An 18,050-nucleotide genomic window follows, 5' to 3' on the forward strand; every position below is an offset into this window, starting at 1 on the left:
TTATTTTCACTTTTTAGGTACTCAGGGCTGCAGTATCGGTATTGTAAACAGTGCAGAAATTTTCATTTTTTTAAAACCATCAATTTCATTGACATTAACAATGCTTCCACTGAAATAAATAAAATTAATTTGGTTTGTAGATTTATTTTTAGCTCTGAGACTCAAAGATGTGTAAGTTGAATGCATTTTGAATACCTGAGATTATATAAAGACTAATATAATAATCAATACTGTAACAGTACAGAGCTCAGACTTGCTGAGCAAAAGGTGTTGCAACTGTCTTGCACAGGATGTGCTCCCATGTCACATGGTGCTGTCATGGCTTCATAACTGCCCAAGCTAGGTTGTGATGGGTCCTCTTCTAATCTGCAAAATGTAGTTTAGGTTGCTCTTGTGGTGGTTTATCTACTCAGGTTCCTTTTAACACATTCCTGTATGTTTGTGAGTAATTTGTAAGAAATTGATCAGGAGTAAGAAGATTGGTAGGCCTTTCTGGAAGATCCTGCAAACTGATTCATATGTGTTCTTAAACGGAGGCTTTTCTAAAAGCATAAATATAGTGGGTATGTCCTGTAAAATTTGCATATTTTGTTGCAATTATATAACAGTTAATGACTGCAGAATATAAAGCAAGTTATTTTCCAGCTAAAGAAAAGAAAATGCGTGAAAGAGGTATCAGTTATTGTAGAAGTTTGGTAATACAACACTTGTTTGTGACTTCTGTATGCAGTGCACTTAAGTGGCTGAACTGTGTGTATATTGTACTTGGAACTTGGAGGAAAAAAAAAACATCGAGAGATTTTTACTTCTATTATAAGTGAACTGTTTTACTTCAATCATTCATTGAGTGGAAGTTTATATGTACTTCCCCCCCCCCCCCCCACCCCCCCAAATTCTTATTTGTTGTTCAGCAAAACAACTTGAAGACTTGGCCAAGGAAAGAAGAACACTGCTTAGTTTAGTTAGCAGTGGCATTCAGGCACTTAGGGGTCTTGGCCTATTAGCAACAGCAGGTGACTTTTTTTTTTTTCAAAATTTATATTTATGCTGTTTATCCTACTCAGTTAAAGGTTTATATTTTTGCAGACTATGTTCCTAACACCCAAATGCACCCAAATGGTTTTGAGGTGGACATGAGAATTATATAAGATCTTCCTTTGATTGTTTGCTAGGGACATAAAAGAATTTAGGGAGCTTGAGGTCAGACTTCCAAAAAATGTGTATATTTTGGCTATGTAGTGCACTGTAGCAAGGCTATTAGTCTGACTTGCAGTTGGCTCTTGTTAGATGTGCTGATATTTTAATTAAGGCTTTTTTTCATGTTATGTTTGTACAGATGAGACAGACTCATGATGAGTGTTTACGATATTGAGCTGTAACCAAAAAAATCCCTATAATATGTTTTCATATTCATTGTACCACACAGAAGCAATGTTAAAGCAAAAAATGTATAACCACATTATTTTTAGGTTTCTTCCACCTTTTGTTGCTTATTTATGTATTTTTGAAGTAATGTAAAGCAATCCTTTAAACTTGGCAACATATTTTTTATTTAAACCACAGAAATGTAGCTTGAATACCTGTCTAAGGTCTGAGTTGCAGAAGTATTTTTAACATTATTTTTATAAGCCCCTTTTTATTTTATGAAGTATTCTTTTCTTTCTATTGTTGTGGCAGCCTCACAAACAAAGGGAATTGTTCAGCAAACTGTCTTTGTGACTAATAATGGAACAGAATTGCTCATTAATGTGCAAAATAAGTTGCAAAAAGACAGTTTCCTTGGATGACAATGGAAAATGTCACACTTAATAATAATTTTGAAAAGATAAGGTGTGACTTTTTTTGGTCATAACTATATATTGAGTGGAACTATGTCCTTTTTAACGTTCTGGTCAACTAACAGTATCCATTCTCATGTATCTTAGTGTTAAGCTGCCAGCTGCATTTAATTCAAATAGGAAGAAAATCATATTTATGAGTTTGATTTTACAACTAGAAACATATTTTTATTCAATCAACTGCATTTGATGTTCAAGTTATATTTTAATTTTTTTGATAGTTACGCTAAAGGAGTGTCATTGAGCAAAGAAAAATCGCATTTCTTTTTCTCATCCAGTTGGCAGAACTTTATGGGCCAGTAGTTATTGTTCTAGAGAAAGATGACACCACAGATTGTAGCAAATTTCTTTAGTTTAGGTAACCTCACAAATATGTTTTTGCTGTTCATTTTTGAGTTCATATATGGAGCGTACAGAGCTCACTGGGCTTTCTCATATTACCAAGATACGAATAAAAACTCTCCAGTAAAAAAAACCCCACATAATTAAAGCTATATTTATGGTTGAAAACAATCTGTTCACAACTGTACACTACTTAATTTTATATAGACAAGTATTTATATTTTTCTGGCTAGAAATACATGAAGTTCTTTATCTTTTATTCTGTAAGTACTGAATTTAAAACAGATCTGGTGGTATGTGTAAGTATGCCCACGTATTCAAAAATTGGAAGTAATAATGTTAGAATTGATGACGTTAGAATAAGTACTGGATCTTACGCTCTGTTGGAAAGCTAATCTGTGTATACCTTTTGGTTTAGAGAAAGTTTTATATGAAATAGATAATTTTCTTTGAGATAATTGCCCATGCAGGAAGCAAAGTATGTTTCTGCTTGTTCTTCTGTGCTTTGGAGTCTTCTGCCAAGCAGCGCCTTCTGGGGTCACTCACTTCTGGCTATCTCAGCCAGTCTCTTCTGTAGCAAGTTTTATGTGCAGGAACATTGCTATATCAAAATTCTTATTTCTTGGCATTTCTTCACTTAGGATGTTTATCTACTTATTATTACTGCACAATACTTTGTACATATCTGTATGTACATACGCTAGTTAGTATTTGTGCTGTTTAGCAGATGTGGATCCTGGATTGATTGTCTCTCACTTTGTTAGTTGTAGTGGTTGATTGGATTGCCAAAAACGTGGTTTTGATTTTTTTTTTTAATCATACATATTTTTCATGCTAGTCAAGGGCTACTTTATAGTAGTTATGAACTTTTACACCACGAGCCTCTAGACCTATGCATGTCTTTAGTACTTTTGCACTGGGAGGTTTATTTGAGAGTTCCATTGAAAGTCTTCACACTAATCGTTGCTCTTCCTTTACCCTCCACTTGGCGAATGTTGTCTTGAATATGCTGTGTAATTGTGACAGATTACTGGGATTTGGAAGCAATCCAGATGATTTCAGGATGTATTGCTATTCCAAGTAGCAATCCAACCTGTCTCCGTGTTTCTTGTCAGAGGTTTCTGTTGTCAGATGCTACTTAAAAAGTTGAAATCTATATTGGAGAGAAAAGATGTTGAAGAACTGGCACATCAGTGGGTGGTGGGAAGGTCATGAGCATTTAGGAATTAAAAGAATTCTGTTGAAAGTTCAAATCTCCATTTCAGACTACGGCTTTTGTTATTTCTCAATTCTTTATTAGATCAGTGATGTTTTGGAGTCCAAGGACCTCCTCTTCCTGTAATTAAATTAATCTCTGAAAGATGGTTTTGGCATGATGTTTTGAAAGGAAATAAAAGAAATCCTGTAAATGACAACTTGCAGATGCAGTGTAAATATATAAGGAGTATAAGTTGCTACAAGTAACTTTGCAGTTACGCATATGATTAGTTGACTTGTTGAACCAATACCTTTTTAACACAAACTCTGATTTATGAAGCATATTGAACTCTGTTTGATAGAAAACATTTAGTCAAGTAATTCAGTTACCCACATTAAATAAATTTAATATTTTTATTAAAATATATTCTGGACTTTCTTCCTGTGCAAAGACCTGGAATTTAGATTCTAGAACATATTTTTTCTTATTAGCCATTATAATTGGATGTTAAGAAAATGAGGGGAAAAACGTCCTGATTTATTTCAGTAGCAGTGCAGATTATCCTTTAGCCAGTGTGAATTGAAATAAACCAAATAGGGCAAAAACTTGCCAGTATTCCCAATGACTTTCCCCTGGAATAAAAGTGGCATTGAAAGTATACCATTGTAGCTGTACTGATGTAGTAATTGCAGTAGTTTTTTTCATGTAAACAAGCACATTTATTTTTGTTATTTTTTAATGTATGATTTTTTATAAATTATCCTTTAAATGTCATCGCATATCACTTCATGTGATAAAGTAAGTTTTCTGTTTTCCCATGTTATTTTGAAGGTGATAAAAATAAAATTTTTAAAAGGCATTATTCTCCAAAATAGAAAGTTAAATAAGCGCTTTCATCCTGGTATGATTCTGTCAGTCTTTCAAAACTTCTGAAAGGTTCATGTTGCTAAAATTTGTTACAATAATGGTCTTGTTTAGGAAGTGCTCTTTTCAGTACTGCATTGAAATTAAATTGTCATGTTGTGTTTATGTTCATTTAGAATTGCATGTCACACTGTCACTGGATCGAGATATTTAAAATGTTGAAGTGGAGGTAGCTTGTGTTGCATGTGCTTGTAATTTGAGCCTATGAGAGCATATAAAGTTGCTGGATAACAAAATGCAAGATGCAGGAGAAAAAACACATGGGGAAGGAACATCATCAAGACTAGCAGTGTAAAATACGTATTTAGCATAATAAGATGATGGGTGTGGCCATTAGTAGTAGCTGGCTGAATTAAGAAGACTGTGTTGCAGAAGAACAGAGAAATACAAGTTTGAATTGAAAGGGTCAACATCTTTATACAAAAAAGTTTTGGTTTTAAATTGTTACCTGAATGTAACTAAACAAAATATGTAAATAAAAACATTATTTTACAGATGAGGTTTGTGTGTTTTGTTTCACGTTGAGCTAAAATATTTCTTCTGATGCTTGCTTTGGCAAAACAAAAAAGAATTGGGTGAACTTGTAGAAGGGAATTACACAATTCCCACTTTATATAATAGAGAAAGAAGAATGAACAGTGGAATAGAAAGCATAGGAAATATGCTGGGAATTCTCAGTTCATTGTCTCTCACTGATTTTAGTGGAAACATCAACTAATCAATATTGACAATAAAGTTGCTTCTTTTTTTAAATGGGAGAGTAGGTGACAGCTGACTACTATTAAAATAATTTACCTTGCTGTAAACATCCATGTAGTCAGGAATCTCATTTTAAAAGTCTTCTAACACAACACTGTATAAAAGATTATCCCCTTTAGTTACAGCATTTTATATAAATAAACTAAATTCTGTTTTAGTTACTGTGATTGCTGTGGCTGCTGCACCAAACAAGAAAACAGTAATTCTTCTGCATTATTGTGAAGCTTTGTATGTTGAGTTTACCTTTTCAAACAAAAGTTGCGTAGAAAGTGGACAAAATCTTAGATGACCTTCATGTTTACTTACTTGTTATTAGAAAGGACACCATAGTATGTAATTAGTCGTGAAAGAAAAGATACTAATGTTCAAACGACACACATGAAAATGCAGTTCTTATTCCTGTTGATTAATCGGCCTCACCAAAGTATTTCACTTCAAAGCTGATTCTGAGGCATAGGGGTTTGTGTGTGTGGTTTTGTTTGTTTGTTTGTTTGTGACATGAATTGTTTGTTAGAAAGAAGTGTGTGCTATTTGGTGATGAATAATTTAAGCATGGAGAAAATGCAATCCAGGTATGAATCTTATTTTGTAGTTCAGTAATCTGGTCAGTTTTCTTAAGACAGGTTGTTTTTTTTGCAGATTTGAAAGTTGGTATGAAATGACGACAAGCAGCAGTGAATAGCGTTTGAATTAAAATATTTTTGAGCTGGACCATACAGCTTATTTTCATGTAATATAGGGTTACAATGGTATAATAACTAACACAATGAGTAGTTCTTGGTAGAATGAAGCACAAAACAGCAATACTATCTTGTTTAACTAAAGGAATTTAAAATAGCTAAAAAATTTTAGATCAAGTTGTAAAAAAAAAACCAGGATATGAAAAACAAATGCTTGATTTTTCATTTATTTCAAGTGTTTTGGGGCTAGGGTCTTAGAGATAATGCAGGTTCTTTGGATCATGCCCATAGTTCCTTAATTTGTGCACAGAAGAGATAGGGTTGCATTTATAAATGAATAATTAAAACGTCACCGAGATAACTATATGGCTTTGTACATTATTAGCTAAGTGAGCAGTACAATGTGGAGTGTAAGTAAGTGCTACAAAAATAAGACTGTATAATGTAGATACTTAATATAGTGGTGTGTGTGTAGATATATATTAATATTAAGTGTTTTTTAATATGTTTGAAGATTTGTTGCTTAGTTTGATACTTGTTTAGACATGCCTTTATATTTTCTAAAGAGTTTGAAATATCTTTTGGAAAAAAAATGTTTAATAACAAGGAATTTAGATTTGAGGAGACACTAATTTTACATTTAGGACAAAGAGACGGTAAGTTTCTGTGTTCTAATGACTTTAATTCTAGTGATAATAATAAAAGTGTATTCAGTGTGATGTTACTGTAATACTTTTGTATTATGAGTATAATTTTCCGTGATGTTTCCACAGCTAGCAATTCAATTAGGACTAACTTTGTAGTAAGAGGTATTTAAAAAAAAAAAAAAATCTAAAACTCTTTTATGTTAATTATAATAAATTGCAAACAATTGTTGTTGTTCATCATTAAGACTGAGGATAATTATGAAATTTAGGGAAGTAGGACACTTGAAGTTGATATATGACTGTTGAGAAGTCCTGCCTTTCTACTGGTTTCTGATAAAAGTGATTGTAAAAGAAACCACTGTGAATGTATAAGGGTTTTTAAAATGCTTTTCATTGTACAATTAGTGCCCAAGCAAGTTAGAATTTAAGATGATATATGTTTTGAAGGAAAGCAATTCTGGTGCTGAATGTAACAAAGATGCATTTTATATGCAAAATGTGCTTTCCTTTTTTTCTGTCTACGAAGTGCAACTGGTTGGCACTTCAGCTACAAGAAGCTAATTGAAGGATTAATGTGATGTACAAAAGCTTCATTTATAGATGGGAGTCTGTGCACATTTGCATGTGGAAAATTGAAGTACAATTTTATTTGTTTTTCTGGCTTTATAATGGTATTAAATTAAAGGATTTCAGTTTGGTAATATACTTAATTTGTGAACAAGCATTTTAAAATTCTTTACATGGATCCAAATTGGTATGAAAATATAATTTTCAAGTCCTATGTTCACACTGAATTCCATAAATAATTAATTAGTGTTACTACAGCTAAAGTTTCAGCCTTTTTATAAGGCATCAGCCAATGTTCTCTTCACTCCAGAAAAATGTCATCGGATACTGTGTTTCCATGGAGAACTATATAGTTCACATACAGTGCCTTTTTAATTAATTAGTATCCAGGAAGGAAAAATTAAAATCATTGTGGTTTTGTGCTACTTTAGATTCTGGGTAACTTTCATACAGCACATAGTTTGATAGATCAAAATAGCTTTGATTGCTGAGCAATGTAAGTGTGTGTAGAAAAATTTAAACCTACCTTTTAAAAAGATTAGATTGCAAAATACTTGAAATCATGCTTTTATCTAAGATGTCGTGCAATTAATCTGTTTTAATTAAAAAAAGACATTCACTGGCCTTTCTGTGAATCATGGAATTGTAGAATAATTGCATTGTAGTCCAGTCTCCTGCTCAAAGCAGGGTTGGCATTGAATTTGGGCAAAGTTGCTTAGCGCAACCTGCTCCAGTAATTACGCGATTATCCTCATAGTGAAAATTTCTTTCCTTACGCAAGTTGGAAACCCACATGTTTGAGTTGATGACCATTGTTTCTTGTTCCCCTGCCATGCAAATGAGTAAAATACATGCTTCCATCTTGGTAAACTCCTCTTAGGCACAGGGAGGCTGTTGTTAGTTCCCCCCTGAAGCTGCCTCTCCTCCAGGCTGCACAAACCCCCTTCCCTCAGCCTCCGCTCACAGGACAAGTGCTTCAGCCCCCTGTGACCTTTCCTTGGCAGTGGGGAAGATGAGAACCTGGCTCTGCAGGAGAGACAGGGCTAGTCTTGGTCATCAAGAATACAGTTTCCTTCTGCTACTTGCCTGCACATCTTATTCACATATTCAGATGCTGAAAGGCACAAGAAAGGTTAGTCTTTCAAGTGTACGTTGCAAGTATACGTCACAGTACTAAGTCAGGTCAGCCTAAAATGCAGGAGGGGTGCAAGTCCCGCTGTGAGTTGCGGTACAATCAATCATTGTTTTGAAAACCTCTATTTGGTATGGTAGACTGCTGAAATACTGAAATGTTTTTTGCATGAGGTGTATTTTTTAAATCCATCTAGAACATGCAATTCATGAAAGATTCAGTAGTCTGCTTATTGAAATTACTTGTCACTTTGTGGTCATATTAAGCAAGTACTTTGAGTATCAAATTTTGCGATTGTTTACATTCGACATTAAGCATGTAAGATAGATGGTCTGACCCTGGGCATCCTTGCATTTCTCTACTGACTATAGAGCATTTAGGTTAAATTTATGATATTGCATCTTAATTAGTTACCCAAAGTAGTCAAACAAAAGACTGCAGAAACTTTTCTTAGGTTCTGTGTTGATATTAAGTTAGGTCTATTAAAGCTTACATATTAAAACTAAACCTACAAACTTCATGGGTTATCTGTCTCTTCCTTAGAGGTTAGTTTTTGTAGGCTCCTAAACTGTGGTTTAACTGGTTTTAAAGTAGTAAGTGCACTTTTCTTGCTCTCCTGTAAATCAGTCTTGCTCATCTCTTTGGGGCTTATCTTTTTTCCCTTTGTCCTATGGAGAGTCTGAATGTTCTAAATGGTTACCAAGAATGGTATGGGCTACATTTCTGTTGTATTTCTTTGTGCAAAGATGACCTTTTTCCTGGATAAATAACTGTACTTTTGAAGATCTAAATTGCTAAGAATCTGATAAAATTGTTTGTGGCTTAGTATGTGCATTCTTTTAGACATTTATTACAAGACTGAATTATACAAGGCCTTTTTTATAAATATATTAAAAAAAACAATTAAAATTGCAAAGGTAAGGATTTAGGAGTAAGAAAATACCAGAACTGCTTATATGAGTAACCGTAATTTGGCATTCTGTAATTATGATGGGATCTTCAAATTATGTGGTCACCTACCATATTTTAAAATCTTCCTTTCCTCTTTTGAAACAGCATAGAACAAATGAGCAGTGATTCCCTATTTCTTGGTTTTTGGGTTTTTTTTTTTTCCTTATCCTTATGCAATGTCTGGTTCTTGTCCCTAGTTTCAACATACTTTTAAATCATGCTATGATGTTACTGAATTTCTTCTTCAGATTATTTTTAACAGTACTAAAGTTTTAGATGTTTTACACATACAAAATGTCATATTTAGCCAGTATGACATTTTTTGTATTTGGTAAATTCTGTGAGAAACAGTGTGATTATAACTTCCTTATTTTCCAGGTGCAAACCCTAAAGCGCAGCTAATTTTAAATACCTAAATACCTGATTTGGGAAGGCTAGGACCTTGTTTTTCAGAGCAGTTAATGTATATTCAGACATAATATTAATTGAAGAATACTGACTATAACTACATCCAAAAATCAAGTGAGAATAGGGGCCTAAATCTGACATCGAAGCTAAAGCATGTAGCTAGTGGACGGTTAGGGAGAATGGGGGTCTTATTAGTTTAGACTTAATATTATAAAGAAAGTCATGGTAGAGAGAGCAACAGAATTCATTTTTCTAGAACCCTGACAAATGGCTTTATCTGTAAAAATCAACTTGTTCTTCCTACTTTTTTTTCCTCCCTGCACTTACTGTGCACTTTCCAACTCTGCAATAAGAGATCAGGATTTTATAGCCAATGGCCTCCTTCACTATTTCCATTGTAGGTCTACCCTCTCTTGGATGAGGCAAAGATGGTATGGAAGAGTTTGTATGTGAGTTCTGTAGTTAAAGATAATCAGTGGTGAGAATACAAAATGATAAGCTCTTCATTCATGGTACTGTTTCTTTCAGTCTCTGGCTCCTTGTAGTCCGGTTTCCTGTATCTGTCCAGTCTCAATCTCTGTTGTCTTTTTCTGTCTTCTTTTTGCATTCCACCTTTTCCTGTGCACTCCATCAGTGTTGCACCTTCCTCATTGCTTCTCTGTTTCCTCACTGGACCTCATTAACTTGTTCCTAATCTCTACCTTCCACTTTACTGTCACTTCCGTTGGTCTCTGTATTCTGGTGAATCAGCCCGTTCTTCTACCCTTGTTGCTGCCGCCTCTGTGTTTGATAGATGTTAGAACTGAGAAGTTATTGAAGAATGAAGACTTTCTGCTCTTGGCCCAGTCTCTGGTCTTGTTTGGGTCACGCTAAGTAACTTCAGAGAAAATCGGACATCGTTCTGATAGCCCTAGATAACAGCATTTTAAGTTATTCATGTGCAGCCTTGGAAGGGGAAAGAGCATGCTTACTGCCAGCAGAACCTTAGGAGATTTTTGTCTGTTAAGCTGTGAGGTCAATAATGAATATACATAAAGTGAGGCTTTTTTTGTAACTCACATTTCCTGTATTTAGGAAGATTTCATGAAAATGCTAAATGGATGCATGACTGAAAAGCTTCATTTATATAGTGCTGTTTTTCTTTTTTTCTCACCTCATTTTTAGTTTTGGCTTGACTATTTTGTAGTCAACAAAAAGCACTTCAGCAGGAGGTTGAGAGTTGACGTAAGATTCAGCTGTAACAAATGATTTCAATAACATTATAAGTGACTGTAGGCAGACTTGTAAAGGGAATATCAAGTAATCTTAGTGGGATGTTCAACCAACATCTTTCTTGGTAAACATAGTTCTTTTTCTGTTTGTTCATGATAATGAAAAGATGAAAAAAATTTATCTTCTTTTCCTCTATGGTCAGTGATAGAATTCCACTTTTTTCACCTTGTTGCTCTGTTTGGTTTAGCAGGATCTAGAATCCCGTAGGACTAGTCTAGGGAACTCTGTGACTATGGGTCTTGGTATTTCAGTAATGCTATCTGAAATTTGAAAAAGATACACCTCTCAACTACTCTGACTGCTTTTATAGCTTATTCAGCATTTCTTCCATTTTTGGACCTTCTTTCTTGCCACCTTTCTGTATCACTTTCTCTGCCTAGTCTCTTTTCAAGTAAACAACCTGTCCTTAATTACTTTTTCCCCATTAGTCCCATTTGCTACATCCATTTCCAAATCTTGTGTTTCTGAAACCATTTCCTAGACAATCTTGGTCTTGAATGGTATTACTGATATGGTTACCTAGGTACTGGTGGCCTTGCAAGATTCTATGCAGCCAAAAGGTGCCCCAAACTTCCCATCAGTTATCTGGTTGATAGCAATTACATACTGTTTATTTTACATGCTTTTGAAGACATGTCAGTCTGCTTCAACCTTGGCTCCTCTACCTGGTTTCAGTTAAGTATGCTTTATTCCATTTAGCTCTTTCTTATTTTAGACACAAGCTATCCGCGTACCTGGATCATACTGCTATATGCTTTTCCTCACCCCCCCCCCCCCCCCCCCCCCCGGTTTCTCCTCCTCACACACCATCCTACTTGTCAGGAAGCAGCAAGAACTAGCCTCTCCTCAGTTGTACTACCTCTAAGTTGGCCCTGAGCCCAGGTAGCCAAAGCTCCTAAAGGGGGGATGCTCTCAGGGCCCTTACGTTGTCTTTCTTAGATTTTTCATCAGAAATCATCAGCCTTGACATGTTCTGACAGTCTCCTGGTTTCCTGCAGAGGCCCTGTCTTGTTATGGCATCCAGTACTCCAGCGGGACCTCTTGCTCACAATGTCAGTCTTCCTTAGATTAGGACCAGGTATTTTATTTTCTTTGAAAAGATGTTTGGAGGAGGAAAAACCGATGAAATTTAACAATATTAACAATATTAAACATTTATTCGAAAGAAAATAGTAGTGTTTCAGCTATGTCTTACTTATATTTAGCTATACTTACTTATGGTATATTTCTAGCATATATTTGGAACTTTAGTAGTATTTATTTATGACCAGTTCTGATAAAATGTTATAATTTTGTAAAAGTTGATTTTTTTTTTTTAACCTGTTTCTTTCTGTTTCTTTCAGTGTCTCCTGAAGCAGTTGGATTCCTGTCTGCAGTTGGTGTGTTCATTATCCTCATGTTGCTCCTTTTCCTATACATTAATAAGAAGATGTGTTTTGAAAATGTTGGTGGTTTCCCAGATCTTGATTCAGGATACGCTGCAAGAAAGAATTCACAAGATAAACTTTGTAAGTTGTCTGAAATACAGTTTATTAAAGTTATAAGACTTACTATACATTTTTACAAGGAAATACAGAAATACACAAATAATCACATGACTCAAGTGATGAAAAGATATACATTATTGACTTTTCCTATGATTTTGCACTATGTTTAATGGAAGAAACCTTTACAACTGCAAGCTACAGAAATTCAACAGCTGTGTAACCAAAGAGCTGGCATTTACTTATATACTTCTCTTGCAGTAAGAGAGTACTCTTGAGTATGTTTTAAACATGCTGTAATTGTCTATAAGTAAATTTTCTCAAATTAATTTGAGAATGGGATTGTTGGATTTTCACTCAGCCTGCTAAATCCTTGTTTGACCTTGTGGAGGTGGTGTTGCATTTACTCACCTGGAAAATAATTTTAAAGAATTCAAACACTGGAAACTAAATAGATGTCTTCTCTGGCTAGTGAGTTATTTCTAGACTTTTTATTTTCAACAAAACAAGGTCTTTAAGGGTAATATATAGACACAAGGAAAATTAGACCTTATAAAGGCAAGAGCTTGAGGGCTGGTAGAATAAACTCTTCTGTGCATTTGGGCTGCAGGGACTGAATGGGCTTTGTTAGTTTGCGTGAGAGGAAGAGACAGGCGCCGGAGAACAGGGTAGGAAATCTTGGAGATGTTTTTCCCTTCTGCCTCTTTAAAAGATGGAGCTAAACCTTTTTTTTTTCTTTCTTTCTTTTTTTTTTCTTTTTTTTCTTTCTTTTTTTTTTTTTTTTTTTTGGTGATAGAAGAGCATTTACCCTGGAAATTAAGTTTTTCTTCTTAACTTCTTTTGTTACAGAGCAAGTCTTCATATTCAAAAATATCTTCCATTCTGTAAAAGACAACAAATATTTTGGGGTGACTGATGTGCGCTGTTGTGCAGCTGTTATGTTAAAAAGTTGTTTAGTGTGATTTTAATAAAAAGACATAATTTAAATGTCTTAAAAAATTCTTCTTTGCAGGTTAGAATAAAAATACATCTTTCCTCCTCACACAATTGTCTTATTTTCAAAAATAAGGATTTTATTATGATTAGTTGATGCTGCTATTGATGAAAGACTGTCACTTTGCTAGTTGATTTTTGGCTTCATTTGAAGATACTTATGTTGCTTTCTTATTATTGTTGGTGCATATTGAATGGAAAGAACAAAGCTGAACTTCACCTGGTAAATATATTAAGTTAGAGGTAACAAAAGCAAACAGCTATGAAATCAAACTTGGAGAAATGGAGTTGATCTGTCTGAAGCAGAAGACCTTTCTATAGAAAAGTTGTTGTTGATCAGTAAGTTGGACAAATGGCATTTTTCAGGAACTTGCACCAAAATCTGAGCCTTCCCTCTGTGTCTTCTCTGGTTGATACACTTAGCAATGCTGTAGATGATCTGACCAATGCTGTTGGAGAAGTTGGCTACAGTGTAGCTGATTCAGTAACAGAACAAGTGACAAGCATGATAAATGGCCTTCGTGCAGAGGATGAAAGCTCCAAAATACAGAATGAAAAACCTATGGAAGGTAGAGAGGATACACTGTTATTAACTCATTCCAAAGAAATTAATATGGGACAGGAAAAAAGTACTGCAGAACATAAAGAGACTCATTATCCAAATTCATCAGATTTTGTAAAAAAAGATCTAAATCAAGGTGGAGTATTTGACCATGTCATGGGCAAAAAACAGTGCCAATTAAAAGGCAGAGATAGTAACAATCATTTTAATGAGACAGAAGTACCTCAGGATTTGAAGCATGTAGGAAGAACTGTTAAAAGGGAAGCAGTTGGAGGAAATGAGTATTTAGTAAGTAAGTTCTCAAGGGACAGTAGCCTGAAAAGTGCTAAATTTACAGTGGATGGGTCAATCAAGGAACAAGATAATTGCCTACAAGCAGTATCAGATAACTCAAAGAATCACTTGCAAGGAAAAATCAAACCACGATCATCTGGAATTGATTTTAAGGATTCCAAAGAAGTGCACAGGACAAATGTTTCCCAAGATTTTCCAACAAAAGTGAATGAAGTACAAAAGTCAAAATTATCAGATTCCAGCTTGAAAAAGGCACACAGTGATCATTCTTTAAAAGAAAAGAAATCTGAAGCGTTTTTTGACAGAAAAGGAAAATCTGTAACAAAGGATGGAGATAATACATTAGCTACAACTACAAAAGCAGGTAAAAAGAAAAATTCTAAGAAATCAGAAAAAAGTTCAAGAGAGCTAAGTAATAAGAAGACAGCAGAAAAAGGTGAGGAGTCCTTGAGCAAGCTTCATTCTTCAGCCTTTCTTGAAACTTATGATACTTCCTACTTTTTTCACCTAATTTGCAGATTTGCTTTAATAATACCGTTTTCTGTGAATGGAAATAATTTTGTTTTCTAGGTACTTAATTCTCTAATTATGATAGTTCTTTGAAGTAAATTTCTTTTTTTTTAAAAAAATATAGTTAACAGAACTGATTACTAGATGTTCTGAGTATATTCTAACTCCTTTCCATACAAAATTTTTCTCACCTTTTCTGAAGTGCTTTGTGTTATTTCTGTTGAAAACTGGGAATTAATTAATACTGGGAATTAATGCTTGTTCTTTGAAAGTGGCTTTCTTTTTGTGTGCTTTTAAACTGTTTTACAGATTGTACAAATCTTATGGTCTTTCAAGTTTGCGTGAAGTGTGATGAGATAAAGAAAAAAATGCACTTCTGTTACATTTACATTATAGTAGATCTTCAGAATGTATTTCCGGGATATGTAACATAATAATTTTAAGATAGAAACATCACTGACAAGTGGCAATTAAGTAATTTGAAGTATAAAGAGAACTGAACAAGACTTTTCTTAAAGTTGTAGTCTTACAGAGAAAACCTATGTATTGTTGGTGTGGATGCTGTGTGTGCTGCCTTCAACATCCGGTCTTATAACAATGACAATATAACAAGGGGGTTGCAATGATAGTTTGTAAAGCTGTATAGTTTAGATGTAAAACCTGGTATTTTTACACAGTTGTTTTGCAGGATGTGCAGTGCATTTTTAGAAAGTAACACGTGCTTTCCTGGAGATGCTGTTTCTGTAGAGAGATGAATAATCTGAAAATAGAACAAATCTCTTTTTTTTCCCTCCGTGTGTGTGTGTGTGTGTGTCTGTGTGTGTGTGTGTGTGTGTGTGTGTGTTATTTCTTCATATGATGCAACATTTGGAAAGTATATTCTCTATCAAAATGTCATTGTAGGTACCGTAATAGGCAAATCAATAGGTTTTAATAGGTTAATAGTGATATTAGGCAAATAAAAGAAAGTCCTTTAATAAGAACATGAGTTCTTCTAGGCAAGTTTCCATATAAAACATAAAAATCAAAAGAGAAGTGGCAGGGAGAGGCATAAAAAAGCATAATCTTTTTGGATTTAGTTGAGGAGGGTTTTAAATGTTGCAGGAAGCTATTTTCCCCCAAGAAACTGAAACAGTCTAGAAATAGAAATGTATTATTCATTTTTTAAAAAATGTTTCCTTTGATATCTAGTGTTCCAACCTGAATTAGATTCTTAAGTCCTCTGAAGAGGACTCGTCCTGTTTCATGACTTGAAATAGTATACATTCTGTCTTGTTCTTTTATGCTAGGAGTTAGAGAATAAATATCTGGTATCACTGGGAACTTCTAGATGCTTACGAACTTGAATGTATTATTAGAGGCATAACTTTCAAAACTTTTTTCAAAAATCTTACAGTGTTTCTATCAGGTTCTGTAGTGTCCCAGTTCTGATACTTTATGCAGATTGATTAATGAACCCAATTTCATATTGCAAATTCTTTTTTTATAAAGATAAATTTCAGCTTAAAATATGTGTATTTAGTGTTGATGTCAGGCATTTTATTTCAGTTCTGGCATGCCCCACTTTATTTATAGCCTTGGAGACATTCTGTAGTTGTTTCCCAGCTAACAGGTTTCAGGCTGTTGAGGATTGTAAGAGACACAAACTTCTGCTCTGTGTAGCAGAAAAGGAGACTTCTTTTCCAGACAGCTTCTAGCTTCTTGCAGTGAATCTGCTATCTAGTATATATTCTATTTAGTTTGATATTCATCACTATGTGATCAGTGGAAATGAACTTGCTTTATAGCCATCCATATAACGGGGAGCACCATACAGTCTCCTGAATTAAAATTTATGGCCTAGAGTTGAAAGATCTAGTTGCTCATTAGCAGTCTTTAAGCCACTAGTTTTCCTGTAAATACTAAATTAAGCTCATGTACACATTACATTTAGAGCTGGTAGCACCATCTGCAGTTAAAGTTTCCTGACATTTTCTGTTTCAAGACCTTATTTTCAGTCGCTTATAACTGTGTGCCAAATTTAAAGCATTTGGGATGTAATCTGGCATGGTTTCTGTCTGAGATCTATCTTTTAAGCTCTAGTTTAAAATCTTTAGCTGTTTCCAGGAATAGAGTATGGCAAAAACATGCTGGTTATCTGCGCAGAAAATAAATAAATTTCTCATCTGCTTCATTAAGAATCTTTGGCACTTTTGTATATTGGATTGTGTAATTGAAATGTGGGAGAGCACTTTTCCCATGTCAGAAATGTGCCTGCTATTTTTTTGAAGAAAAAACATCTAAATTTGACAAAGTTCTAAATCTTTGAAACTTTACCTTTGAAAATGCTTGGTAAAAACTTCCTATTTCTTTGTTAAATTCTTTGACTATCCCATTTGTACTTATGTGCTTCATTGTCAGCGTTGAAGAACAGAGCAAAACTTATCCTGTTTTTGATACTTTTGGATATTGAGAGACACAGGAAGTTTGAAGAGAAGAACGGGGAATAAACATGACTTATGAGAGGAGAGAAACCTGAATGAGTGCAAGATGGCACAAGTTGTAGACTGGGATTTGAAGTGGGATAAATGACAGCTATGGAGGGAACTGATAACATATGAAGATATAGAGAGACTAAGGTTGAAAAATTGATGTTACCTGCATATATGGTTAGGTGCAAGTAAAGAGAATTTTGGACTGAATATGCAAGGAGAATCAAGAGAAACCTCATGAGAAGCTGAAAGGGGGTGCTTGGAGCTGGAGCCTGGAGCAGGGAGACAGAGACTTAGGATAAGATGCATCTCATTTAAATGTAGCTATTATAAAAGTTGTCTTACCTAAACTTGTAGCCTAAGCTTTCTGTATGAGCGTTGGGAGAAATAGACCTCTCTGGGAAGTGATTTTACTATTTATCCTAGAGGCTTGCCTAAAAGTGGGAAGCAATAACCTCTGGAGTAGGAAGAGGCAAGGACTCTGACTGTAAAAGAAGCCTAGATGGCTAGCTTAGGTGGAGTTATCATAATTTTAAATGGCTGAATTTTGAGTAAGCTGAATCCTTCCTTTAGTCAGAAAGCCCAGGCAGAGACTGCCTGGGCATGAAGACTGGGACTGAGTGAGACCTGGAATGAAAAACTAGAGGGCACAGCCAGGCTTGGGAGAAGGAAAGAAAAGGCAAAGGGCAAAAGAGATCGAGAATGGCTGGACAGTGTATTAGACAATGTTCCCCTGCAGAATCAGGAGCCGAACACAACATTATGGTGTTTGAGTTCTCCTGCCTTCAGTAATTAAGAAAAGTCCACTGACAAATTGTATGCTGTGGACTTGTTCGCATAGAACAGTGGTAATGCTAACCTTTATTAAGTTTGCCTGAACCTTTTTTATGTCTTTCAGAATTTGATATCTACAAAAACCTCTGCAAAAAGTGTTAAATTTGGGCAGAACTATGTTGAAGTCTGGAAAATGGAGGGAGAAGATTTCCTTTTACTGTACTAAAAATCTAGCTGCATCTTT

The 18,050-nt window shown here is 34.7% G+C and overlaps 1 protein-coding gene across 4 annotated transcripts in view; it reads left to right on the top strand.

Moving 5' to 3' along the window:
• Positions 1–18,050, top strand: part of SYT14 (synaptotagmin 14) — a 94,011-nt gene that overhangs the window by 13,300 nt on the left and 62,661 nt on the right. For 3 of the 4 annotated variants that reach the window (XM_064509624.1, XM_064509623.1, XM_026123284.2), the window contains one exon: positions 12,062–12,226. In XM_064509624.1, the coding sequence (XP_064365694.1) occupies positions 12,062–12,226 (165 nt within the window). Of the gene's footprint in view, positions 1–12,061; positions 12,227–13,216; positions 14,488–18,050 lie in introns of those variants that run through there. The other variant, XM_064509621.1, reaches the window with a different exon arrangement.

The sequence above is a fragment of the Dromaius novaehollandiae genome, chromosome 3 (genome assembly GCF_036370855.1).
Source record: "Dromaius novaehollandiae isolate bDroNov1 chromosome 3, bDroNov1.hap1, whole genome shotgun sequence".
Taxonomy (NCBI): Eukaryota; Metazoa; Chordata; class Aves; order Casuariiformes; family Dromaiidae; genus Dromaius; species Dromaius novaehollandiae.